The 27,514-nt window shown below is 44.8% G+C and overlaps 2 protein-coding genes across 4 annotated transcripts; both read right to left on the bottom strand.

The window, feature by feature from the left end:
* Positions 1–326: 326 nt before the first annotated feature.
* On the bottom strand, positions 327–14,460 carry LOC309346032 (lens fiber membrane intrinsic protein-like). Of its 2 annotated transcripts, XM_081869668.1 has the most exons (4): positions 14,075–14,460; positions 3,946–4,101; positions 1,297–1,416; positions 327–825 (listed from the first exon to the last, which is right to left on the bottom strand). In XM_081869668.1, the coding sequence occupies exons 1-4, from the start codon at positions 14,346–14,348 to the stop codon at positions 653–655; spliced, it is 723 nt and encodes a 240-aa protein (XP_081725794.1). In that variant the 5' UTR covers positions 14,349–14,460; the 3' UTR covers positions 327–652. The 2 variants fall into 2 exon arrangements, with proteins under 2 accessions (XP_081725794.1, XP_081725795.1); XM_081869669.1 differs by lacking the exon at positions 3,946–4,101.
* A 1,600-nt stretch (positions 14,461–16,060) lies between these two features.
* On the bottom strand, positions 16,061–25,737 carry LOC309346036 (protein NKG7-like). 2 transcript variants are annotated; one of them, XM_081869675.1, is made up of 5 exons: positions 25,467–25,712; positions 20,567–20,810; positions 19,393–19,539; positions 17,597–17,731; positions 16,061–16,482 (listed from the first exon to the last, which is right to left on the bottom strand). In XM_081869675.1, the coding sequence occupies exons 1-5, from the start codon at positions 25,593–25,595 to the stop codon at positions 16,424–16,426; spliced, it is 714 nt and encodes a 237-aa protein (XP_081725801.1). In that variant the 5' UTR covers positions 25,596–25,712; the 3' UTR covers positions 16,061–16,423. The 2 variants fall into 2 exon arrangements, with proteins under 2 accessions (XP_081725801.1, XP_081725802.1); XM_081869676.1 differs by lacking the exon at positions 17,597–17,731 and having other exon boundaries at positions 25,467–25,737.
* Positions 25,738–27,514: the final 1,777 nt, after the last annotated feature.

Raw genomic sequence — 27,514 nt, 5'->3', positions numbered from 1 at the left:
TTCTCTACTTAAGAGAACTGTATAGAGTTGGAAGGGGCCACCCACCTGCAAGGGAGGAATCGCAGCTAAGGCATCCCTGACAGGTGGCTATCTGCTTAAAAACCTCCAATTTTGCTTGATTGGCCACTGCGTTAGACTCTATTACAGGGATGGGAAACTTAGGGCCCTCCAGGTGTTGGATTCTTAACTTCTGCTCACACCAGCCAGTGTTGGCCCACAGTCAGGGATGGTGGTTGTTTCAGTCCTGCAACATCTGGAAAGCCAGCGGTTCCCCACTCCTGCTATAGCACCTGTCAAGAGGTGATTCTAGAAGAACAGTCGTAGGATGAACCATATTAAAGGAGTTTATTCAGGAAGGATATAAAGCAAAGAAATAGCGTTTACAAAAAAGTTCAGAAGCATGATGTGAAGTATCACTGCAGTGCCCCTTGATGCCGACATCCATCATTTGTAGCTTAGAGGCAACTGAATGTGTCATCATGATGTTTGATGCTTGCTGGGAATCTCCCGCAAAAAAGTAACCCCTTGCCAAGGTGTCTTCTCACCCTAATTCCCACAGCTCAGATGCCATTGGTGCATGGTTGCCCTCACGCAACCAGGGCACCCTACCCGCCCAAACTTGATGCCACTTGTATATCTCGCAGCGTTGAGTTCACAGAATCGTCACAGATTTTGACGTGGCCCCCCTCGGCCTCCCTTTGAGGGCACCCTGAGAGGCAGGGTTTTCCAACAAGTCCTCTTTCAGCGTCTTTATAGTCATGCCTGTGAAAAGCTCTGTGGTATCTTCATCCTTCTCCCATTTCTTCGCCACCAAGTGACAAACACCTGTAAGCCAAAAGGAGCCCATTTCAGTTGCTGGGTGCAAGTTGCCCTCCTGCCTGCCTGTCCACCTAACTTCATGGCTTTGGCCACTTGACTGTACACTTGTAATGTATAGTGTTGGTGGCTTTGCCTTCTCTGTTGCTTTGGCCCCACCCACTTTTGTCAGGCAGCCCCTGGAAAGTTTGCCAAGAGGCAATGCGGCCCTTGGGTGTAAGTAAGAAAGCAGGCAGGGTGAGGCTGGTTAAAGGCAGGTTGAAGCTTGTGGGGCAGTGCCCCATTGGACCAGCCGCCACTTATTTCTTGCTGCATCCCAGGATGCTAAATCCAGTGTTTCAGGGAGCCAGATTTTACAGCTGGGGTTGCAATTAATTGCCTAGTGTGCACTGAGCCCTTCTCTGCTTGCATTCAGGAAGTCTTCCCCACCTAAGTCCTGTCATCTTTCCATAACCCCCCAGGGCTTTGAATAGCTTGTACCTGCCATGGTTGCCAGAATGACAGAGAACCACCCTGGTGCCAGGGACCACGAAAGGAAAGTGTTGGTCATCTCTGTGGCTGCCCTCATGTAATTGAAGAGGCCCATCGCTCCATTGAAGCCTGGAAGGTGAGAGCCAACAAGATAGCAAAGAATGGGAAGGTCAAGCACTTGATTTCTTCAGCACTCAGTCTTTTAAACAGCCGTAGCTTCCCCTAAAGAATTCTGGGAACTGTAGTTAAGGATGCTGGGAGTTGTTAGGAGACCCCGTATTCCCCTTCCAGAGCTACAATTTGCAGAGTAGTTTAACAAATGCTTCTCCGTAGGGAATGCTGGGAATTGTAACTCTGGGAGGGAATAGGGGTTACTGAACAATTCTCAGGACCCTTACAAACTACAGTGTGTGATTACATATCTATAACTAGTTTGTGAACTGCCTTGGCATTTCTTCTCAAAATAAAAGCTGATATTCTTCTTATTTAGCAGTCCAACACAAATCGTTTGAAAGGACCACAGTGGAGTAATCATAGTGTTTTAGGTCTGTTGTGGGGGGTCATAAATGTCTGGGTATGTTAACTGGTTAACTGGTATGTTAAAACAGGATGTCAGATCATATGGTTCTGTCTTAAGATAGATCCATGCATGTATTAGGTCATGTGTGAAAACAGCTTCAAACCCCCTGGAAGTAGCATGTGCGAAGTGTTAATTAAACTAGGCAAACTTGCTAATTTGTGTATAAGCCACCCCTTTAACGCTACCTAATCAACATGTGTAGAATCTCATTAGCACAACAAAGCATCAAAAAACTCTGTATGATAATTCAGATGAGTGGGGCTTCTCTCTCTCTGTGTTACAAAAGACCAGGGTTTAGGTTAGCAAGATTAGAACAGGTGAGATGTGACAATTTTTGGGAAAAGGCAAACTGCCAGGGCAAGGATGCTGCTGTGCCTATAAGAGGAGCAACCTCTTGCGGCAGGAATGCTGTGGTCTCCTCCATTGTCAGCTTCAGGTTATATACATGTGTAAATAAACCATATACCATAAAGACACCACAGTCTCTGCTGTGCCTTATTGTCCCACTAGAAACTCAGACCCTGGGGTTACAGAGCATCTGGCATCCCTGGAACCTCACACTGCTTAGAGATGGGGGGGGGGTTGTCATGTAACACTGCTGAATTTCCAGAAACCATCTCACCAGTCTGTTTATTTGGTCTCAGCAACCCATTCTTGTGACTGGTCATAAGAACATAAAAAGCGCCTGCTGATTGAGGCCAATGCCTCATATAGCCTCTTGTTCTCAGAGTAGCCAACCAGATGCCTGTGAGGAGCCCTTTCTCCTGTGGTTTCCAGTAACTCCTATTCAGAAGCATTACTCCCTCCAATCATGGAGGCAGAACATCATGGCTGAAAGCTATTGATAACCTTTTCCTCCATGAAATTGCCCAGTCCTCTTTTAAAGCCATCAAATTTTATTATTTTTTGCATTTTATTTATCTATACTTTTCAAATTTTATACATTCCACTAGTTTTATACATTTCACTAATTTTACATTCATTTTGACATTTCAAAACTCGGCACCCACCCCCCTCTTTCTGTGGTTCCTTAAATTTGTTTTTAATATCTTCCGCATATCCAAATTAACTTAATTTACTCATTTATTCATCTTCTTTAAGTATATACTCTTATATAACTGCAGGTTGTTACAATAATCCTGCCAGTGTTTTTATCTGTTTATAATTTATCTGTAAATATTCAATAAAACATTTCCTTTCTTTTATATACCGGTATATAAAAAATGTTACCTTGATTTTTTATTCTTCCAGTAAGTTTCACCACTTCTGCTTATTCCATAATTTTTTGTATCCATTCTTCCTTTACTGCAGTGGTGGCCAAACTTGGCCCTCCAGCTGTTTTTGGACTACAACTCCCATCATCCCTAGCTAACAGGACCAGTGGTCAGGGATGATGGGAATTGTAGTCCCAAAACAGCTGGAGGGCCAAGTTTGGCCACCACTGCTTTACTGGGACTTCTGCTTCTGTCCATTTTGGGGCAAGTAACATTCTTGCCACTAGTGGCATACATGAATAAGTTTTTATACATTTTAGGTATCCAAATTAGTGGCTATCACTGCCTTCTGTGGGAACGAGTACCATAGTATAACTATGCACTGCATGGAGATGTGCTTTCTTTTATCTATCCCAAATCTTTTAACTTTGTTGGTTGTTCCCTACTTCTGTTATATGAGAGGGAGGAGAACTTTCCTCTTTCTGCTTTCTCCAGGCCACACATAATTGTACACACTTTTATCAAGTTACCCTTCCTTTTCCTCTAAACCAGTGTTTCCCAAACTTGGGTCTCCAACTGATTTTCTGATTTTTTTGGTACTACAGTTCCCATAATTCCTGACCACTGGTCTTGCTAGCTAGGGATGGTGGGGGTTGTAGTCCAAAAACAGTTGGAGACCCAACTTCAGGCTCTAAACTAAAAAGTCCTAAATGCTGCAACCTTTCCTCCATCCCCTTTGATCATTTTGGTTGCTCTTCCCTGCACATGCCCTGGACAGTCGGGTGCTAACCACACGAAGTCTTTTTGGGGAACGAAAAGGGGAGGTGGCAGGGTAAATAAGAGTCAGAAGATAGCTCCTCTTACCCGAGACAAAACAGAGGCCGATGGTTAGCGTGGGCCACGTTGTCGTCCACCACTTTGGCGGTTGGATGGGTGTGAGGCAAAGTGTCCCAGTGACCACAGACCCATAGGAAGTCGCAGCAGAGAGCAGCATAAAAAATCTAGATATGTAAATATAGTCTAGGAGAGAAGAAAGAAACTTTATCCTAGTGGCCCTCTGTTCATTGCCCCGGTCCCTAATCTCAGACCTCAGCTCTTCCGCTACCACCGCAGTCCCATCTCTGAATTGCTCCACAAGAAGAAGAGTTTGGATTTAATATCCCACTTTATCACTGCCCGAAGGAGTCTCAAAGCGGCTAACAATCTCCTTTCCCTTCCTCCCTAACAACAAACACTCTGTGAGGTGAGTGAGGCTGAGAGACTTCAAAGAAGTGTGACTGGCCCAAGGTCACCCAGCAGCTGCATGTGGAGGAGCGGAGACGCGAACCCGGTTCCCCAGATTACGAGACTACTGCTCTTAACCACTACACCACACTGGCAAGAGGGAGGCTCACAGCCCAAGCGCCATCCTAGCAGGAGGAGCAATTCTCTTAAGGAGGTGTGGCCACCTGATGGGCTACCACAGTTCTGAAACACCTCCTGATTGTTCCTGAGGCAGGACAGTCTGACTGCAGTCCTTACTGGCACTTCTGGAACTGAAACTAAATCGGTTGGCCGTTTTTAACAGCCGATGCCGTCACTGAAAGAAAGGTGCCTGGGCAGAGTGACACCATTATAATTTATTCTAAAAGTATTTCTTAAACCACCTAACGTTTCAAAAATTGTCTTAAGTGGTGCACAGTTGTACAAATCAACATTCAACTGCTGCATCAGTATGTTTAAATAACAGAAGTCCAATGATATATTGATCTGTGGCCATGAAGAGGAATGACCAAGACTGGCTTAGATATTGTGTGACTCCAGTCTTGTGTTTTCTTCACGGTTGGTTCAGGAGACCAGGTTTTGACCTGTGCCCTCCTGGAATCCACACAGTTCCCCAGCCCTGCCTTGCTAGGGGTGAGGAGATGATCGCTTGAACTTCTGCTGCTGTGAATGCCAAGGATGAGGAACCTGTGACCCTCCAAACCAGCCTTGCCAACCTTGGGTCCCTAGATGTTGTTGGACTCCAACTCCCATCCTTCCGAGCCAGCATGACCTGTGGTCAGGGATGATGGGAGCTGTAGTTATTTATTGAATTTATATACTGCCCTATACCCAGAGGTCTCAGGGCATTTAACAGAATAAAATCAAAATATAAAACCACAAAATACATACCGTAGATTCCGGCGTATTAGGCGACTGGGCGTATTAGATGACCCCACTCAAATTGGCAGCTGCAATTTGGGGGTTCGTCTTATAAGCCCAGTCGCCTAATACGCTGGGCAGCTCTGCGTCGGGAGAAAGCCGCCCAGTGCGGATCTGAGCCTGCTGCCCGCTGCTGCTGCTTTGGAGCCGCCGCCGCAGCGGGCAGCGGGCTCTGTTCCACGCTGCCCATACCCGGTGTATAAGACGACCCCCGACTTTTTAAATTTTTTTTAAATTTTTTTTTATAAATATTTATTGAAGTTTTTAAATATAAATGCACACATAATAAACGATCTTACTTCTATCACAACAATTTCTTCACTTCTTTGGACTCCCTCACGTCTCCCGCTCCCATTTACATCGTTAAAATTTTTTTCCAAACAAATTATCAACTTGTTTGCAATCTCATGTCCACTCATTCAAATATAATCTAGCACTTCTTCCAAAAAAATTTTATATTTTCTTTAGTCTCACTTATCATCAAATTTAAATCTAGTTTAGTGGTGGCCAGTTTTTTATAATCTAGCATCCTTCTTAACATTCAACCAAATTACAATATTTTTGTAGATACATCTTGAATTTCTCCCAGTCTTCCTCCATCTTCTCTTCTCCCAGATCACGGATTCTGCCGGTCATCTCGGCCAGTTGCATATAGTCCATCAGCTGCATCTGCCACTCTTCCAGTGTGGGTAGATCTTGAGTTTTCCAGTTTTTTGCGATGAGAATCCTTGCTGCCGTTGTTGCATACATAAAAAATGTTCGATCCTTCTTTAACACCTTCTGGCCGACAATACCCAGAAGGAAGGCCTCTGGTTTCTTTGTGAAGGTATACTTAAATACCTTTTTCAGCTCATTATATATCATTTCCCAAAAGACCTTCACCTTAGGGCATGTCCACCAGAGGTGAAAGAATGTTCCTTCATTTTCTTTACATTTCCAACATTTATTATCAGACGAATGGTATATTTTGGCAAGTTTAACTGGGGTCATGTACCATCTATATATCATTTTCATTACATTTTCCTTCAGAGCATTACATGCGGTGAAGTTCAGCCCAGTGGTCCACAACCTTTCCCAGTCCTCAAACATAATGTTATGCCCAATGTCCTGTGCCCATTTTATCATAGCCGATTTAACCATTTCGTCTTGTGTATTCCATTTTAGCAGCAAGTTATACATTCTAGATAGTACCTTGGTCTTTGGTTCTAACAATTGTGTTTCTAACTTCGATTTCTCCACCTGGAACCCTAACTTTTTGTCATTTTTAAAAACTTCTTTAATCTGAGCATAATGTAACCAGTCTCGCACCTTATCCTTCATTTTCTCCAAACTCTGCAATTTCCAATTGTCTCCATCTTTTTCTAATATTTCCCAATATTTTGGCCATTTGGCCTCCATATTGGGTCTTTTTCGGGCCTTAGCCTCCAGAGGTGAAAGCCACCTTGGAGTTTTATTTTCCAATAAGTCTTTATATTTTGTCCAGACATTAAACACTGCTTTCCTGACAATATGGTTCTTAAAGGCCTTATTGATCTTAACTTTGTCATACCATAAGTATGCATGCCAACCAAAAGCATTGTTAAAACCTTCCAGGTCCAGTACGTCAGTGTCTTCGAGAAGTAGCCAGTCTTTTAGCCAGCAAAAAGCTGCGGCTTCATAGTACAACTTTAAGTCTGGCAGGGCAAAGCCCCCTCTTTCTTTCGCATCTGTTAATATCTTAAACTTAATTCTGGGCTTTTTGCCCTGCCAGACAAATTTGGATATATCTTTCTGCCACTTCCGGAAGCACTCCGTTTTGTCCACAATCTGTAATGTTTGAAACAAAAACAACATTTTTGGCAATACATTCATCTTAATAGCAGCAATTCGGCCTAACAAAGAAAGCTTCAATTTTGTCCAACTATCCAAGTCTCTCTTAATTTCAGACCAACATTTTTCATAGTTATCCTTGAATAGACTCAGGTTTTTTGCTGTTATGTTTACCCCTAGGTACTTTACCTTTTTAACCATAGTTAATTCTGTTTCTCTCTGAAACCGTTCTGACTCTATGTCTGTCAAATTTTTTCCCAGCACCTTAGTTTTCTGTTTGTTTAATTTAAATCCCGCCACCCGACCAAAGTCCTGTATCAATTGTAATACTCTTTTCGTACTAGATTCTGGCTCCTGCAGGGTCAAAACTAGGTCATCTGCAAAAGCTTTAAGTTTATATTGTTTCGCTCCGACCTGAATCCCTTCCACCAACCGGTCCCCTCTGATCATGTTCAAGAGCACCTCCAGAACCGAGATAAATAACAGAGGGGAAATCGGGCAGCCTTGTCGTGTTCCTTTTTCAATTTTGAACTCTTCTGTAACCACATTGTTAACTATCAGTTTGGCCTTTTGTTCTGAATATATTGCATCAATCCCATTCTCAAACCCCCGTCCCATTCCCATTTCTTTCAAATTTCCCTTCATAAATTTCCAAGAAATATTATCAAAGGCCTTCTCCGCATCTATAAAAATTAACACTGCTTTTGTATTTATGTCTGTTTGCAAAAGTTCCAAAATGTCAATAATGTTCCTAGTATTAGCAAACATATGTCTACCTGGGAGAAAGCCTGCCTGGTCTTTATAAATTACTTCATTAAGAACTCTTTTAAGTCTACTTGCCAAAATGTCTGCAAATATTTTGTAATCCACATTCAGAAGGGAAATGGGACGATAGTTTTTGAGTTGTGTCTTTTCAGTTTCAGATTTTGGTATCAATGTGATAAAAGCTTCCTTCCACGATTCCGGCGCCTTCTTCCCCTCCATAATTTCATTACAGACCTCCATCATTGGTTGGATCAGATAGTCTTTTAATGTCTTATAATACTTGGAAGTCAAGCCATCTGGCCCTGGAGATTTGCCCAGTTGCATGTTCTGAATGGCTTGTTCAATCTCTTGTTGTGTTATTTTGTTGTTCAGGATTAATCTGTTTTTTTGTGACAACTTTGTTAGTCCATTTCTTTCCAAAAATTGTTTAATCTCAGCCTCATCTTGCGGCCCTTGAGTGTATAATTTTTTGAAGTATCTCTGGAAGCACTTTCTAATTTCCATGGGGTTCTGAATGTTTCTTCCTTCAATTTCTAGGTTTGTAACTGTATTTAATTTCTGTCTCTTCTTCAACTGCCAAGCAAGCAGTTTCCCACATTTATTCGCCGATTCAAAAGTTTTTTGTTTCATTAATTTAATCTTCCATTCTATTTCTTGGTTTATCAATTTGGAATATTGTGCTTGGTATAGTTTAATTTCTCTCAGAATCGGCTGTGACTTCGGATTTGATCTTAATTTCTTCTCCAATTCTTTAATTTTCTGCAAGATCTTATCTTTCCTTTCATTTTGTGTCCTTTTCTTTACGGCGTTCTGTTGTATCAAGAACCCCCTCATCACAGCTTTGCTTGCGTCCCAGATAGTTCTTTTTTCCACCGTAGTGTTCATATTTATTTCGAAATAATCCTTCAGAGTTTTTTGGGCCTTCTTAATAATCTCCTGGTCTCTAAACAAGCTATCGTTCATCTTCCATCTAAAGGAGCCGGTTGGCAAGAGTGTCATATCCATCTTCAGCGCGTTATGGTCGGAGCAGGTCTTTGGGCAGATTTCCACTTTTCTAACCTTGGGTGCCAGACCTCTAGTTATCCATATTTGGTCGATTCTTGTCCAAGTCAGCTGGGCTTCAGAGAAGAATGTTCCCTCTCTTCCCAGGGGGTTCTTAGTTCTCCAAATGTCAATCCAGTCCATATTGTCGGTCATTTCAAAAAAGGTCTTTGGTAGTCTGCCGTCTTTTGTAACATTTTGATTTTGTGACTTATCCATGTTAGTCGATACGACCCCATTCATATCTCCCATCATAATGATGTTGTTGTTGTAGTCCAGATAATCCAGCATAATCCGATTTCCCGTCATTTGGTGCATAAATTCCTAATATCAGAATCTTTTCTCCTTGATGTTGTATCTCAATTGCTAATATTCTTCCATGTTCATCTTTGAATAAAAATTTAGGTGACAGGCTCTCTTTTGCATATATCACCACTCCTCGCTTCTTTACTCTATCCGAAGATATAAATTCTTGACCAAGTCTTTTGTTTATTAACACCTTTCTATGGAGCCTAGTCACATGTGTTTCTTGTAAGCAGATAATGTCCAATTGTTCTTTTTTTAATATATGAAAAATTTTCCTCCTTTTTTCCGGGATGTTACAGCCATTAATATTCCAACTCAAAAGTTGCAGAGACATCCTGAATAAATCTGGTTATTTTTCAAGGGGTGGTACCTTATTCAAAGGATCTTCAGGGTCCAAGGGTGCAGGTACCTCTGGTGTTTCAGGCCCTGGAAGTTGGTCAATTCCTTTGTGAAGGTCCTCTCCGTATGCGTTCAGAAATTTATCTCTATCTTCCAATGTTCTGATTTTGATCTTCTTCCCTCTAAAGGTAAAAGATAGTCCTTGAGGGAATTCCCACCTAAAGATGATTGAATTCTTCCTTAGTAATCTTGTCAACTCCAAATAGTTAGATCTAAGATCTAACAGTTGTTTAGGAATATCCTTGTAGATCTCAATTCTTTTGTCCAGAATGTCCAGTGACTTTCCGTAGTGTAGGCCCAGAATCTTGTCCCTTTCCTCCTTTGACCTCAATGTTATCAAACAGTCTCTGGGCTTCTCTTTCTTTATAAGTCTTCCGAGCCTAAAAGCTGAAACAATTTTAAAATCCTTTTCCTCTAAGCTCCAAAATTTGGAGAATTCTTTGGTCAAAAACTCAGCTAGGTTGCCTTCTTCCACTTCTGGTATTGCTCTTATCCTTAAATTGCTCTCCCGGTTCCGCAGTTCAATCATAGATAGATAGGTCTGGTGTTCACCTACTTGTTTGCAGAGTGGTCTTACCTCTTGTTCTAAATTTTCAAGTTTTTGGCTGGTATCTTCAGCCAATTTCCGATTTTCCCCTGCAGCCTCCTTCAATTCTCCAATTGCTTGAGTATTCTGTGCAACTTGTCCAGATAATTTATTTAAACATTCTGTGTTCTGGTCAATTTTATATGTTTGCTCATCGGCCTTCTTGTCCAAAGATTCTACTTTCTTGTCCAAAGATTCTAATTTTTCAAAAATTTTCTCTAAAATAGCAGTGCTTGCCCCTGAGGCCATATCTTCCAATTGTAATTCCTCAGTTTCTCCCTCCCCTGCCCGTGGCAGAGAGGCAGCTTCCTCCTCAGAAGGCAAAGTAGGCACAGATGATCTACGTGCCTGTGAGGCTGCGGTTAAAGTTGTCAAAGTTGTTTGTTTAGTTCTTCCTCTCCTTCTTGCACCACTCATTCCAAAGTTATCTAAAAGTCAAGGTCAAGCTGAGTTGTTCCCATGAGAAAGCAGCGGCCCAGATGGTACCAGTCAACAGAGGGCCGGGAAAAGGAAAGTAAAATAAGAGTCACTGTTATAAGTCCCAAATCCTCTAGGGGGAGTTTAAAATATTTCAAGGAAGAGATCAATTTCAGTTAAAATAAAGTCAGATTTCTAAGTCCAAGAACCTTCAATAAAAAATTTTTCAGCAGAGTTAGGGTTTAATACAGCAACAGTGTTTCTGATGGTGCAAACTGGTAATCCAAATGCCTCAAAGTAGCAAGTTCAGACTCTCTCAGATTGTTTCAAAGTTCAGATTCAAAGTATCCAAACTGCAAACTGCAAACTGACAGCTCAATTTCTCAGGCAGCTCCAGCACCTGGGGTTTTTAGTTAAAATGTAGCTCCAAGAGAAGAAAGATATCCCCATGCAGCTAAAATTCATAAAGTCCAGTACATGAAATTGTTATTCCACTTAAGATAAAGTTCAATGGGTGCTCAGATCAAATAGTTTAAAAAGTCTCTCTTTGCCTCCACTCCTCCAGCTCTTTGCGTTCAAGTTCAACGGGAGCGGAAGACGGACTTCCTGTTTTTCGTCACTCCGCTTTCAGCCAAATTTAATGCTTTAAAGTTCCAAATTGCATACAGTCAATTATTTACTCACGGGTTGTTGTTTTCAAAGCAAAAATTTCAGGAAGAAAGGTCAGCGCTCACTGGCAACAGCTACGCGGCTTCACTCCGCCGATTGCGGAACGACCCTCAGCGCCGCAGCCTCCTCCACGATCCGGAGCCCCTTACGGGGTTCCTTCAACGTTTTGGGGGCCGCTACTGGCGCCCGCCGGGTCCCAGGACCGCAGGCTTCTGCCGCCTGTGGTTTTCCGTTGTGGGTCTCCGCTTCGCCGTAGCGGACGACCCTTTCTCAAGCGGAGCTCCCTTCCCGGTTAGGAAAGGGCAGCCATTACCCTTCGCGCCGCCTCCGGAAGTCCGACCCCCGACTTTTTAACCTCTTTCCCGGGGTTAAAAAGTTGTTTTATACGCCAGAACCTACGGTAATCAAAATGAAAACAATCCAATAACCCCCCTCCAGGGGTTGGGGGTAGGTTGAGAGCAAGCTGAGGTCGGTGGGGCACTGCCCCATTCCTCACAATGGACCAACCTTCACTGGTGCTGGATGGCAGAGGTGGCAACTGACTTGCATTGTTTTTTAAAAATTCATGGAGGATAAGGCTATCATTGACTATGAACTCTGATGGCTATGTTCTACCTCTCAGAGGCAGATGCTTCTGAATACCAGTTTCTGGAAACCACAGGAGAGGAGAGTGCAGCTGAGCTTAGGCCCTGCTTTGGGGCTTCACATAAATAAGCATCTGGCCGGCTGCCATAAGAACAGTCTGATGGACCAGATGGGCTGCTGGTTTGATCCAGCAGGCTCTTCTTATGCGCTTACAACTAGATTCCACTCACCTTCCCAATATCCTGTTCCTTTCCTGCCTATTCTCAGCACCCGTGAGGTCATGGATGGTGTACCATTCACATACTTGGTGTGGGCTCCCCAGAATAATTTGTTCGTCCAGTGTGGGCAATGGGATCCTGGACTAGATAGATGGACATTTGGTCTAATCCAGCTGGACTCCTCTATTCCTTTTGGAACAACGCTAAGCAAGTTGCCTCTGTACTTGATTCTGCCTGCTGTTTGTTTTGCATGGCAAAACCCACCGGGAAAGGTGGTACCCAGCTTTGATCAAACTAGGGTTTGTTTGTTTGTTTGTTTTTTAAATTGGGCTTCAAATTCAAGGTATTCCTGGGGACCATGATTTCCCTTTCCCAGAAAGGGGACTAAAGCTGAATTCACAGATGTCTGTGTAAGGGTGTTGAAGGAACTGATTGGCTAGTGCCTGTACAGTTACTGGAACTGACACATGATCCTCAAACCTCAGAGCATCTTTGCAACTTTTTGAAACATATATGTTTATTGTTTAACGATGCATGCATATGGACATAAATGCATCTCTTGCTCTTTGGGGGAGGCGAATCTTTCCCTTGCAGAAAAGCCATGCCATTTCAGGGTGACATTAACATATGCTGATGCCGGGGGAAATTTTTTTAAGTATACCTGCCCTGGATTGTCTGATCAGTGCCAGACTTGTGGGTTAGGGAACCCCTATTTTAAATCCCCAATGGAATACCCTACCAGGGCACTGTGGCAAATTTACTGGAGGTTAGGGAGCATGGAGTATGGGTAGACAAACTAAGGCCCGGGGGCTGGATCTGGCCCAATTTCCTTCTAAATGCAGCCTGCGGACGGTCCAGGAATCAGCATGTTTTTTCATGAGTAGAATGTGCCCTTTTCTTTAAATGCATCTCTGGGTTATTTGTGGGGCATAGGAATTCGTTCATCCCCCTACCCCCAAATATAGTCTGGCCCCACACAAGGTCTGAGGGACAGTGGACCAGCCCCCTGCTGAAAAAGTTTGCTGCCCCCTGGCATGGAGCAACACTACACAGGGAGCATTGTGGGAAATCAAAATGGTGGCTCTCTGCAATGATTGCCCTTCTGCTTTCCTTCCTTGTTGCCAGGAAGTGCCCCACAATTGTGGGAGAGAGTTTACAAAAAGGCGCTTTGATAAGTGTCCACTCAGAATTGGAGCTGGCCTGGCCAGCAATGCATGGCAGCATGGTTGAGGGTGCACACTCTCAGTTTACAGTGTTGCCCTGTATGCAGCCTCTGCGTGCGTGGAAATCCCACAGGGCACACAGGTTCTGTAATTTATGCCCAGGGATTCCTCAGCAGAAAGGTCCATGTGGAAGGGATTCTGCATAGGTAGAAACTTTAAAAACCAATTAGACGGGGCCACTGGCAAAAGTCTCTTTTCTGAAGTTTCTTTCCTGAAGTGTTATGAGCTAGCCAGCAGATGGAGCAAAAGGCTCATACAATATTGGGTAAGAACATGAAACTCTTGTGTACTGGAAATGTCCAAAGCCCGATGCTGCTTTTAGGATGAACGGAGACTCTTTAGAGCAATCTTGTGGGGTTTCCACTCCGTGATGTGAGCCCTCTTTGCACTTGAATTGCAAATGTACATACCCACCAGCAAGCTGAACAGCGTCTGCCACACACTGTTTTTTATACACAAAGGAGGGCTAAATTGCCTTGTCCTTCCTTTTAAAATCGTTGCAAAACTGTTCCAGAAATCTGTGGGGCAAGGTGGGTTGATAATAACTCAGGCACTAGCCAATAGGTGCTTCCACAGCTGGCTTCTATCCCCATTCAAGTACTTTGAAAACCTGCAGAAGCAAACCCCGCTCCCTCAAGGAGAGGCAATAAGAATTATGTATTTCCTTTGTTTATAAAGAAGGAGAGGAACTATCAAGTTGCCTGTTTAAATGCTTCTATCACTGGCAGGAAATATTGAGACCTTCTACAGTGATCTCTAGTTCAAAATTCTGAGCATTATGTCGCCCTTACTTGGTGTGTCGGCCAGATAGACACAGTTCCCCAAAGAGCATTCCTGCCACAATCCCTGGAACACGAAGATTCCCCGAACAAACCGCTTGACCCAGGATACTGTTGAGATCACTACCACAAGCAGAATGGTCTCCAGGCAAGAGATAGCAATGCCACCTATCCTCAGCCTCTCAATATTCGTTAGCTTCTTGAACCACGTAAGCAAGGGCCATTTGGAAGTGGCAGCAGGACCCTCATCTTGGGATTGACGGAGGCAATTAAGGCATGCACCCATCTTCTAGCCTCGGGGCTCATTTCCCTTGGAAAATAACTGCATTCAGCACCCCAAATTCCCCAACCTTTTGGGTGTCTGAGCTCCAGCCAAAGGTTCTACTGATGAAGGTTGGAAGACCATTGCTCCCATAGTAACTCCAGCATTCTGGAACCTCTCCAGATTCCTGGATGGTTCTTCCACATGAAGAGAAGGAGGTCCCATCAGTATTTCCTTCTGCCAACTCAGGACGTGAGCAAGCCACCAACCACCCAGCCAGATTTCCCCTATAGTCAGTTTGGATACGGCCAAGATTTGAGTGATTTTGGACAAGGCTTTGCATGCAGTCCAAAGCATAACCCAGCGCATTCATTGATCCAAGTTCGAGACTGCTGTATCGAGTTTTTTTCACCCTGGTACTTTTCAGAATGGAATGTCTAACAATCAGAAGCAGCATAAGCATTCTTAAGTTCCCATGAACTGAATCAGACTTGTTTCTGGGTAAATGGGCCAGTCCGTAAATAGAATGGAAAACCTGATGGTGGAAAAATGAAATTTTAAAAAGCTTAAAATTCAGAAAGGCAGTTTTGAAACCTGAAAACAACCCTTCCCCCCTCAGGATTTATGAGTCTGCACAAAATTTCTTTCTGCTTGAGCCCTAGAAAGAAAGCCTTAGTTAAAGCTTTGGTTTTCCCAGTAGTGATGTATGAAAGTGAGAGCTGGACCATAACGAAGGCTGATTGCCGAAGAATTGATGCTTTTGAATTATGGTGCTGGAGGAGACTCTTGAGAGTCCCATGGACTGCAAGAAGATCAAACCTATCCATTCTGAAGGAAATCAGCCCTGAGTGCTCACTGGAAGGACAGATCGTAAAGCCAAGGCTCCAATACTTTGGCCACCTCATGAGAAGAGAAGACTCCCTGGAAAAGACCCTGATGTTGGGAAACATCAAGAAGAAGGGGACGACAGAGGACGAGATGGTTGGACAGTGTTCTTGAAGCTACAGTTTGACCAAACTGCGGGAGGCAGTGAAAGACAGGAGTGCCTGGCGTGCTCTGCTCCACGGGGTCACAAAGAGTCGGACATGACTAAACGACTAAACGACTAAACAAATAAACAACAACAATGTTAAGGCCTCATTCAGACCATGCATTTAAAGTGGCATGGTACCATTTTAAACAGTCATAGCTTCCCCCAAAGACTTCTGAGAGCTGTAGTTTGCTTAAGGTGCTGAGAGTTGTCAGGAGATCCCTATTCCCCTCCCGGAGCTACCGTTCCCAGGGAACTAAAATCCCTCTTCCCAGGGAACTCCTTTCAATCCTTTCCCAATGCAAGAGCATAAAAAACCCCAAAAGAGCCCAGCTGGACCAGGCCAGTGGCCCATCTAGTCTAGCATCCTTTTCTGACAGTGGCCCACCAGATACCTATGGGAAGCCCCCAAAGCAGCACTCTTCCCACTAGTGTTCCCAGTAACTTATATCTGGAAGAATACTGGCTCCACCAGTGGAGATACATCATAGTCATTGTGGGTAATAGCTGGAGACCCTTCCTGAACCTGTCTCACCCTATGTTAAAGCTACCCAGGTTGGTGGCCATCACAAGTTTTTGCAGGAGCAAGTTCCATATCTACACTGTGTGAAGATGTCCTGGTCATGTTGTCCCCTCCCCCCCGCCTTGAATTTTCTACATTTTGCCATGGTTAGGGATTAAGGAGGAGGCAAAGGCAAGGATGAGAGAATCTGTCGGTGTATTGTTTTTATTTTTCCAGCCTTACATTTAGTTCTCCACATTTCCACATCGGTTTGCGGTTTGGTTGGTGGCCAACACCCGCCCCCTGCGAAACATCATTTGTTTGCAACCAGTGATTCCATGGCAGATGCCCAACCTGTAGACAAGGCAATGCAGAAAAAGCTCCCTGAAGACAAGGCAGCTCAGGTGCCCTATAGGGGGTGCTGTGAATCGATTGGGGATGAAAGCACTTTTGGGACAGTTTGGAAGGGGATTTCACTGGCATGGGAAAGGTTGGGGACAGGCTTCCTTTGTGTGTTGTGTGTCGACTGCATCACAAGGTTGCCTTTGCTTCTTAGGAACCAGGTCCTCACACATTCTCATAGCCAGGCCTTGAAGGGCACAAGTGAGCAACAAGGCTGAAGATGCCTGCAATGAGAGGAGAGAGCAAGAAAGGAAAGAAATAAATTCAAAGTGGAACAGCCTCAGGAAGCCAGAGCCAGCCTCACATGGCATTGACACCTTCTGTTTATCAACCTTCTGACTCTCACGGGAGGCTGGGTGCCTCTGACCATGTGCAGAGTTCATTTCTGTCCAAGGGAAAGCATTTGTTTTTAAAGAGACCTATAGACAAAGTGCTAATGAGCATGTGCAAAGGCCTTCCTTTTGTGTGAAGCGAATGTTTCCTTACTTATCCAGAGACTGCCTATAGGCTGGTGGTTGTGCAATGCAGAACCCAGAACCTCAGGTAGCTTGCTGAAGGTCCATTGACAGTGCATGTCACACATGTGAGGTGCTGCTATAGAGCTACCTGCTTTGCAGAGCTCTACGTGGCGGCAGAAAGGCATTGGAATGAACGTTCACACTGCCTACACAATGCTAGGGATGTCGGTGAGTCTGCCCATTTTGGTTGCTCCTTTTCGCAATCTTAAATCTCTCCAGTTCTGAATCAGTTTGTGGGGTTGTTTTTTTAAGCCGTCATGAAAATTCACTGGCATTTTAGTGCAAATTTCTCCTTAAAATAGACATGCTTCTATGCAGTTTTCACTCACGCACACATCGTTGCAAAGCAATTTCCTTTAACACAATGCATTCTTGCATGTTGATTTCACTAATACAGTGGACGCTCGGGTTGCGAACGTGATCCGTGCAGGAGGCATGTTTGCAACCCGCAGCGCCGCGTGTGCGCACACGCAGGTTGCAGTTCAGCACTTCTGCGCATGTGCGAGCGCCAAAACCCAGAAGTAACCTGTTCCAGTACTTCCGGGTTCAGCGTGGTGCACAACCTGAAAATGTGCAACCTGAAGCATTTGTAACCCAAGGTACGACTGTACATGCATCTTTATGTGCATTTCACCTTAGTCAGTACACATTTTTGTACGCATTGCATTGCCGGAGAAATGCATTGCAAAATTCAGAGGAGTGCAAATGTGAAAGGCTGCTTCTGTTTCACCTTGCGTATTGTTTCAGAAAGCGGAAATGGGGTAGGTTTGCTTTTAAATGCAAACTGACTCTAACTCCCTTCCCCACCCTCCCTACTCACCAGTCAGGAACAGCATGGGAAATGCTACCCAGGCAAGATAGAAGGACCATTCATAGGTGAGCTGGATTTGAGGGTCCCTGTTCTTCCCCCAGGATTCAGTGGTGAATACGACTACACCAACCAGAGTGAAGAGTGCTACAAAAGAGCAGAGGAGTCAGGGCAACCAACATAGCACTGATTCACACAGGCAATCTCACCACTCAATTATCAAGGGCTGGCTGGTATGTATGTTGCAGATCTAACCCTACTGGCTGGTGTCCATTGATGCCAATAGGGCAGAACGCAGGGAGATGAACAGCAGGTGGCGCCGCCAGAGGCAGTGACGGAAAATCAACTAATTCTGGTTTTGGCCCCTTCCTCCTCCCTGCTGAATTCTACAGAAGAAACACTGAAGCTATGGAGGAGGAAGCCAGCAGCCAGGGCCTCCCCATAGACTGGTCATAAGTCAGAAGGCAGGCAGGTGAGGGCTGCTTGGGGGCAGACAGGTTAGCGGGGCAGTGTGCCCCATTGGCTCTAATGGTGCAGCCTCTACTGGATCTAACACCACGGAGAGAATTTTTGTACCTCCTCAATCACAACACAATTTTTGGTGTCCCCGTGTTCTTGTATCATCATCATCATCTAAAAAGGTCACGGCACTCAGTTCACACATCCAAGTGCAAACTGTCGGTTATTGCACTAAGGGTGCAGGGGTCCTACTACATCTGATGGGTTTCCCCTTTGCTTTCATTACAGGCATAGGGGTGGTTGGTTTAAATCAGGATTGCAATGTGAGGCTTATCTCATCCTTTCCCAACTATGAAGCTGGTGCATAGGCTCTGTCTCAAAGGGTAGGGTTGCCATATTTCGAGAAGTAAAAATCCAGACACAAAAAGTTGTTGAGCTTTTTAAGTGGAGATTTCAAAAATCAGGACATTTGGACGATTTCCTGAAGTTCCCCCTAGACCAGTGGTTCTCAACCTGTGGGTCCTCACATGTTTTTGGACTACAACTTCCATCATCCCTAAGCTCTGGTCTTGCTAGCTAGGGGTGATGGGAGTTGTAGTTCAACCCACAGGTTGAGAAAGGCTGCCCTAGACGCTAGGTACATCATTGGAATCCGGGAGGTATGGCAACCCTACCATAGGGGTGAAGGCAGAGGCAGATTTAGAGCAGCGCAACCGATTTTGCCACACTGGGTGCCTAGCTTAGGGGCCGCCATGGGGCGTTGCAAACTGTGATGTAGCAAACTGAGCAGAATGGAAGGTGAGAGGCAGGTGACAGGGTGCACTGAATTTTGGCCTTCCACAGGGAGCTGCTGAAATTTGAAAACCCAAAGTCTGCCCCTGCTGAGGGCCCTTGTTTTCCTTCCTGCTGGTGTGGAAGCGCCCTTAAAGGGCTTTGAAATGTTTTAAGCTTGGCCTTAGAGGATGAAAACACCCCACCCCTTTCTTTGCTCCAGCGGTCCTTTCCCCCTTACAAGATCCACTTTCTCAATTCTAGAGCCATGCCTGATCTCTTCGCGGGATAATAATGTAAGAAAAGTCCCACGGCATCAGCTGAAAAGCCCATCTAGTTCAGCGTCCATTTCTCCCAGGGAAAAACCAGGGGCTTATGGGAAGCCCAAAAGCAGGCCCAGAACACAGCCGACACCTCCTCACTTGCAATTCCCACCAACTGGTCTTGAGGGGCATATTGTCTCCAATAGAGGAGGTAGACCATAACCATTGTGGCTAGTGGAAGCTGACAGCATGTGGGGCATAGCCATGAGGCTATTTAGCACCTGCGACCATGATCATAATCCTTGGCACACCTACCACCTGTGAAGGCAACGATGGACGTGACAAAGACTCCGCCAAGGAAGCCACAGTCACAAGGCATGAAGGAGGCGGTGAGAGAAATGACCGAGGCCAAAGCTGCCAGGGAGCCCAAGATCAGGAACGCACGTGTGGCAAGGATGTATTCTGTAAATCAAAGCATTGAGTGGAAAGAGTTAGTTGAGCATGCCTTCATTCCTTGTACCCGGAACCTTCCAGAAGCCTAAAAAAAGAGAGAAGAGGTTAGTTATGCCCATTGAGTAGACTCATGGAAGGCAATAGACATGTTACTTGCCACAATTGATCTTAATGGGCATAACCAAGGTTGGATATCACCCATGATGTTTGACCTTAGCTTGAAGGTTTAGTTATTAAAGTGTAATTTACCTGTTTAAACTGAAAAGGCTTCAATTTCAAAGTGAAAGAGGACCAAGTGTGAGAAAGAAGATATTTGCCTAAGGTTACAAAATTTAACCTTGGCTTGAAGTGAATATAGTTCCCCCATCTGTTGTTGTTGTTATCATTATTATTATATCAAAAAGTACACACAGCTCCCGCTACCTAAACGTTCATTATACAAAAATTCACTTATCCAAAGAGGAAGAGTTAGTACCCAGACCTCTCTATACAAACCACAGATTCAGATATCCAAACTGCCAGACCTGTATGCAGTACTGTAAACAAATAAACAGCCTTAAACAAACCTCATTTTTGTGTTTTTCTGGTCTGTAGTGTCTGTAGTAGCCATTTGTCAGAAACCATGGTAGGTGGGAGGGAGACTGGACAAATAATAGAACTCCCACCCTTCCTTGTTTGCCTTTTGCAAGGTTTCAGAGGGTTTTCCTGGCTGTTTTCATCATTACAGGGTCAAAATTCTGTGGTCAGGAATGCATTAGAAAGTTTCCCATAGAAATCAATGGAAATTGTCAACTCATTGTGCAAACACTAACCTAAGGAGTGATTTCCTGAGAATGCATTGTGTTCTGATAACTGGTCCTGCATGTACCACATGCATGGTGGATTTTCTGAGAGGATTTTTTTACCGAGACTTTTTGAGAGCGTCACAGCAGGTGCCACCAGGCACACTGGTGCCCCTGAGCACCTTGTTGATGACCCCCCCTCAACCCATAACCTTTGTGTATTGGGGGGGGGCAGTTGTCACCATTCTCATTACCATTAGCCTTGGTTGGGGTCCAGCAGTTCCCATCCATGCACTCCTGCCAGAGGCCACTGTGAGCAATGCCAGTCGGTCCGTAAGCCACCAGCCAGTAATCGGTGGTCAGGGCGATGAACAAAGCAATGATGCTTATGGAAGCCACCGGTATGCTTAAGATTCTGCAGAGCAGCATCCTTACGATTGTACGGAAGAGCTTTGGCAAAATTAACCCCCGAAGGCTGGTTTCTTGCCTGGAAGGACCCTGTGGGCACAGTCAAGAGAATGGGATTTAATGCAGAAGCAGAAAGTATGGAAACAACATTGGGTAACAAGGTGCCAAAGGCAAACAGCCTGCCACCAAACAAAGCAGCAACCATGGTGGTGTAATTTGGAGCACAGGGTGGGGAGAGATCAGTTCACAGACACGGGTGGCGCAGTGTAGGGGCCACTAACCAGGTGGAGTAAACTGTATTTTCCTAACATTTATTTTAGTATTTACTGCCTTGGATGGAAAAAAAAAAAGTGGGGTTGTAGCCAACTAAGTTTTCTTCAGTGTAGACCCATTGAAATTAATGGACCAAACTTCGGCATGTTCATTTATTTCAATGGGTCTACACTGGGGATGATGCCGTGTAACTTGAAAGACTTATAATAGCATGAATTTCACACATTAAACGTTAAACTACCCATGTGTAATTAATAAAACTAAAAAATACCTAGTGCTTAATAGTTTTAGTAATCCCTTGTGGTAAGTTTGATTATTGGCAAAACATCTTCACATGTATGCAGTTATAATGATTTTAGCTCATATTTACTGTTGATTGCATTAATGTGATTTTGTGAAATCAGGTTTTTACTAGAGCCTCAGTTTAATTAGATTGAACTATGGATGAAATTCAAAGACTATTTAGTTAAATATGTTAAGATAACTTAATTGGAAAAATTTGCAAATATCAGATAGGCTTAGGATTTATAAATGTATTGTTAGAGAATACCATGTTTAAAGTTAAAATGAAAAGAAAGAAAGATGTTAAGTGATTACCGGTAAGTTAATTTTATGAGAAAATTGGTTTTTGAAAACTGTTAACAATGATATTCACTGAAATTCAGCCAGGGGGATTTGAGGAAGTCACTTAAAAATGTTACTAAGATTGGATTAAGTACAATTAAGATGTATGTTTGTTTGTTTGTCTGAAAATTTTGGAAAACCAATTTTTATTTTTATTTTTTGAAAATAATAATAATTAGATTGAACTAACTCTCCTTCATAAAGCCATAGTCTGGTATTTGTGACTTTTCTTATTGAATTCTAAATTCAAATCTGTGGTTCTGATTTAAATAAATAGCAATAGCAATAGATAGCAACATGATTCAGGGGAGGGGGAGTACAATAGATTTCCTGAGATCCAAGTTCTTAGGCCCTTGGAGCCAGTGTGGTGTAGTGGTTAAGAGCAGTAGTCTCATAATCTGGGGAACCAGGTTCACGTCTCTGCTCCTCCACATGCAGCTGCTGGGTGACCTTGGGCTAGTCATACTTCTTTGAAGTCTCTCAGCCCCACTCACCTCACAGAGTGTTTGTTGCGGGGGAAGAAGGGAAAGGAGAATGTTAGCCGCTTTGAGACTCCTTCAGGTAGTGATAAAGCGGGATATCAAATCCAAACTCTTCTTCTCCTCTTCTTCTGTGAGTATACACTGGAGGGTGACATTCCTACAGGTATGGTGTCAGTGTGTATCATTCTTGGGCAATAGCCAGAGTTCGCAGCTTGGGCCACCAATAAAATTTCCCAGGCTGCCTTGGAGAAACCTGCTGCTGTTACATGCAGCCGGCTGTGGGGCTCTCCAAATAGTGTTTTGCTGCAGGACCCCTCCACCTTGGGGATGGTCCTCCCTGGGGTCCCCCAGAACAAAGTTTGAAAGCCACTGGCTGGAGAGGCAAGGTTGAAATGTGCTAAGTAAATAAAACTGTTTCTTTCTGGAGGGACATGATGAGGGGGGTTGAATTCAGTGGTTATGATGACAGCTCATAGAGTCAGATTCATATTTAACCTTAAGCCACTTCCTGGAGCCTTCACGCTTTGAGTGTTGATGACATCAAAGGAACTTTGCTTCTGAGTCCTGGTCTCTGCATGCAGCAGGCCAAGGTAGTAGAATAGACTGCACTGCTTCAGACCTCAGAAGTGTGTGAGTGTGTGTGTGGGGGGGGGTTACATATTTAATATATCCGTTGCAGTCAAAAGTCCCTGCAAACAGAAACCCAGCATGGCAGGCAAAGAGCTGGCCTTGAACATTTCGTCTTGAAGTGTTACCTCTTCAGTTTTCAACGAAATAACTGTGTGCTTGCATTCAGAACGTGGGTGGCGCTGTGGGTTAAACCACAGAGCCTAGGGCTTGCCAATCAGAAGGTTGGCGGTTTGAATCCCCACGACGGGGTGAGCTCCCGTTGCTCGGTCCCTGCTCCTGCCCACCTAGCAGTTTGAAAGCACGCCAGTGCAAGTAGATAAATAGGTACCACTCCGGCGGGAAGGTAAACGGTGTTTCCGTGCGCTGCTCTGGTTCGCCAGAAGCAGCTTAGTCATGCTGGCCACATGATCGGGAAGCTGTACGCCGGCTCCCTTGGCCAATAAAGCGAGATGAGCGCCGCAATCCCAGAGTTGGTCACGACTGGACCTAATGGTCAGGGGTCCCTTTACCTTTACCTAGCATTCAGAAGCGTTATTTTTCAATGGGATGGTATACATATCAATCCAGTAGTTTCCCCCTCCTGAACTACATTTCCCACCAACCTTAACAAGAGTTCCCATGATTCTTTGCAGGAAGTCATGTGCATTAACTGTGGCTTTAAGTGTATGTTGTGCATGCAGCCTCAATCAAGTTCAGGGCCATGAACAGATCATCTCAGATGTTCTGCAACCTTTCAATGGACCATCAGTGGTCCATGGGTTACATCTGAAGACCTTTGGTCTACAGTGGCTTTCCAGAGTTCCAGTCTGTCTTTCCTAGGCCAACCCTGAGATGAATCTGGCTCAGCATTGTCTACAGTACACTGTTGGAAATGAGGTGTCCAGGGTTTTAGACAGGCCACATTCCCACCCCTGTCTGGAGATGCTGGGGACCAAACCTGGGAGTTGCTTCTCTTCCACTGAGCTCAGGGGAGCCAACTTGAATAAAATACTGTGGGGGCCCAGGTAAGCCCCGGCCTGCATAATCAGTCCCATGATGCCGTGCACACACAGCATTTGAATGGGAATGCCTATCAGCTTTGTGGGGCCCCAGCCTCTTCAAATATTTTATTGTGGGGGCCAAAGCCCCCATGGCCCCTAGGAGTTGGCTCCTGTGACTGAGCTACAATTCTTCCCCTTTAATTCAGCCCATTTATATTTATTTATTAACTGTATACAGCCTGCCCTTTCTCTCTGAAGGGTTTCCTGGGCAGCAGCAGGCAACAGAAAATCCAATGAAATCCAATAACTGAAACAACAGCTCTATGTGCCTTAAATGTGCCTTGAATGTATGGTGTGAATGCAGCCTTATGCCAGCTTTTACTCATGCCATGATCTACAGAAATAACCCATAGAAAAAGTTCAAGTCAGCACACACACCACTGCAAAACACAGCAATGGGCAATCCTATGGCATTTTTATCCACAGTGTAAGAAGAACGAATTTTGCAAATGCCAAAGTCTTGCCACTGCAGGAGCAAAGGAAGCTATTCCTATCAGAATCTCTATCTCAGCACAACTGTTAGGGATGTCCTCTTCGCCTCTCCTGCAGCAATAGGGACTTTTGCACCCCAAGCAGGCTGAAGGAGGGATGGGGCTTTGTGAACTGGGCAGAAATATTTGTCAATAATCACGATGCAGAAAGCATATAAGGATGACACCCAAGAGGATCGCTTGTGCAGGTCAATTCTGTATCCAGGGCAGCTGTCTCCCAGCTTCATCTGGTACGCCAGCTGAGACCCCACCTACCCGTGGACTGTCTTGCCAGAGTAGTGCATGCTCTGGTTATCTGGTTATCTTGGACTACTGCTATGCGCTCTATGAGAGGCTCCCTTTGAAGGTGACTCAGAAACTACAACTAATACAGAATGTGGCATCTAGACTGGTGGCTGGGAATGGCCACCAAGACCATTTAACAATGGTCCTGAAAGACCTACATTGGCTCCCAGTATATTTCCGAGCACAGTTCAAAGCGTTGGTGCTGATCTTTAAAGTCTTACATGGCCTCAGCCCAGTACAGTGGTACCTCGAGTTACAGATGCTTCAGGTTACAGACGCTTCAGGTTACAGACTCCGCTAACCCAGAAATAGTACCTCGGGTTAAGAACTTTGCTTCAGGATGAGAACAGAAATTGTGCTCCGGCGGCACGGCAGCAGCGGGAGGCCCCATTAGCTAAAGTAGTACCTCAGGTTAAGAACAGTTTCAGTTTAAGAATGGACCTCCAGAACAAATTAAGTTCTTAACCCGAGTTACCACTGTATACCTGAAGGAGCGTCTCCACCCCCATCATTCAGCCCAGACACTGAGGTTCAGCTCTGAGGGCCTTCTGGCGATTCCCTCACTGCAAAAATTGAAGTTACAGGGAACCAGGCAGAGGGCCTTCTCGGCAGTGGTGCCCTCCCTGTGAAACGCGCTCCCATCAGATATCAAAGAGATAAAGAACTACATAGCTTTTAGACGATATCTAAAGGCAGCCCTGTATCGGGAAGTTTTAATGTTTGGCGTCTTTGTTTTTAAATTTTGCTGGAAGTTGCCCTTGGAACTTCCCTAAACCTTACTCCAGACCATACTGACCGGGGGCACTGGTGGAAACTGTCTCTTCAAAGCATTTGAAGGGGCACCAGGTTGGGGAAGAGCCTGCCTTATTTTTTTTCTAGAAAGGGATGGTTAGAGAGGAGCAGAACTGTTGCCATCCTTACCTGGCTTTCTTGGCGAAAAGAACAAGTGTTGGTCAGATAGCGATGCTGAGGACTCCAGAGCAGGAAAACTTGTGTCAGGAGCTGCTGGCTTGAGGTTTCGTAAGAGGAAAGGCTGGTCCTTGTCAGCATGGGATCAGGACAGAGCTGTGGTTGCAAAAGAAGGAGCCTTATTGGTCGTCTTCTATAGTCTGTCTCAGCTCTGCTTTCCCCCTGTTTTTCTCCTCCCTGTGTATTTGACCCCCTCCTCCTTTTGCCACGTCATCCCCAAATTCTACTGCAGCTCTTTCTTTCTTTTTAGCACCTATCGTCCTCTGTGCCCCCCATCCTGGGGAAGTGGTGCTTGTGGGGGGAGACTAAAGTGTCTGTGGTTTATGTGGGGAGATGCTGCAATGTTCTCAGGGTGGGCCTAAGATTGATCTCTTCCTGAGGCCCCGGGCAGCACAGCGCACCCCACCTCTCCCCTGATTCCACAAAGAGGAGCTGACCAGGCTGGCAATTTTTTTCTTCTTTTAATTCAACATAACAGTCAGATAAACAATCAGCCATAAAGAAGGCTGATGAATTGATGCTTTTGAATTATGGTGCTGGAGGAGACTCTTGAGAGTCCCATGGACTGCAAGAAGATCAAACCTACCCATTCTGAAGGAAATCAGCCCTGAGTGCTCACTGGAAGGACAGATCGTAAAGCTGAGGCTCCAGTACTTTGGCCACCTCATGAGAAGAGCAGACTCCCTGGAAAAGACCCCGATGTTGGGAAAGATGGAGGGCACAAGGAGAAGGGGATGACAGAGGACGAGATGGTTGGACAGTGTTCTCGAAGCTACCAACATGAGTCTGACCAAACTGCAGGAGGCAGTGGAAGACAGGAGTACCTGGCATGCTCTGATCCATGGGGTCACGAAGTGTCGGGCACGACTAAATGATGGAACAACAAACAGTCAGATGTAAACATAGTGGAAACTGTCACAGCTCTCCCATCCCTCCCCCAACAGCATCCCAAACCAAAATCCCAAATCCAAAGGGGATTGTTCAGTGAACACAAGGCTGTGTGTGCATGCTAGTGTCTGGGATCTCTGGGAGTCGGGGGTCAGAGTTCACCTGGATTAGAGGCAAATATATGAAATGAAAGGCAATATGGAGTAAGCATGTAATGAATGATGCTTAGCAGGATTAAAGAAAGAGAAACGTGTAAAAAGTATAAAGATAGAGGTAATCTACATTAGACACAACAACTCAGAAAGAGTGAAAATTTTGAGGTCTTAGAACAAAGGAAGGAAGTCAATATGTGTATATGTATGTAACGACTAGATTAGAATGATGATATGGTTTTATTTGTAGATGTGTGGTTTTTGGGTTTTTTGGGGGGGTGTTCTTTTTTCTCTTGCATTTTTTTTTCTTGTTTGTACTGTTTTATTTTGGATTCAATGTTTGTAATTTTTGTTGTAATGTTGCATTGAAAATAAAAAATATTTTAAAAAGAAAGAAAGAAAAGAAAGGCAATTAGTCTCCACACAGCTTAAAGGGACCCCTGACCATTAGGTCCAGTCGCGGATGACTCTGGGGTTGCGGCGCTCATCTCGCTTTATTGGCCAAGGGAGCCGGCATACAGCTTCCGGGTCATGTGGCCAGGATGACTAAGCAGCTTCTGGCGAACCAGAGCAGCACACGGAAATGCCATTTACCTTCCCGCCAGAGCGGTATCTATTTATCTACTTGCACTTTGACATGCTTTCGAACTGCTAGGTTGGCAGGAGCAGGGACCGAGCAACGGGAGCTCACCCCATCGCGGGGATTCAAACCACTGACCTTCTGATTGGCAAGCCCTAGGCTCTGTGGTTTAACCCACAGCGCCACCCACACAGCTTAGGTCCAGGCCACACAGCTTAGGTCCAGGCTATCTCCCTATGTGAGCTTGCCTGGGCTTTGCAATCTTCTTGGCCCCACCCCCTTCACAGGCCTGCTCAGTGAGGACAAAAGAGAGGGCCTGTGGAACTCCCTTCCACAGGAGGCTAGATTGTCTGCCACTCTGCTTTCCTTTCACCAGCAGG

The sequence above is a fragment of the Podarcis erhardii genome (genome assembly GCF_964252035.2).
Source record: "Podarcis erhardii genome assembly, chromosome: 7".
In the NCBI taxonomy this organism is placed as follows: Eukaryota; Metazoa; Chordata; class Lepidosauria; order Squamata; family Lacertidae; genus Podarcis; species Podarcis erhardii.
This window is presented reverse-complemented; position numbering and strand designations above follow the sequence as displayed.

Bases quoted from the DNA above. Each gene is read 5' to 3' on its own strand.
- LOC309346036 (XM_081869675.1), bottom strand. From the start codon at position 25,595: ATGCTGACAAGGACCAGCCTTTCCTCTTACGAAACCTCAAGCCAGCAG. The intron at 20,811-25,466 runs GTAAGGATGGCA...CTGTGCCCACAG, and splicing joins CTTTTCGCCAAGAAAGCCAG to GGTCCTTCCAGGCAAGAAAC. The intron at 16,483-17,596 runs GTGAGTAGGGAG...CTCTCATTGCAG, and splicing joins TCCCATGCTGTTCCTGACTG to GCATCTTCAGCCTTGTTGCT.
- LOC309346032 (XM_081869668.1), bottom strand. From the start codon at position 14,348: ATGGGTGCATGCCTTAATTGCCTCCGTCAATCCCAAGATGAGGGTCCT. The intron at 4,102-14,074 runs GTAAGGGCGACA...CTTCTCTCCTAG, and splicing joins CTATCTGGCCGACACACCAA to ACTATATTTACATATCTAGA. The intron at 826-1,296 runs GTACAAGCTATT...TTTGGCTTACAG, and splicing joins CATTCTGGCAACCATGGCAG to GTGTTTGTCACTTGGTGGCG.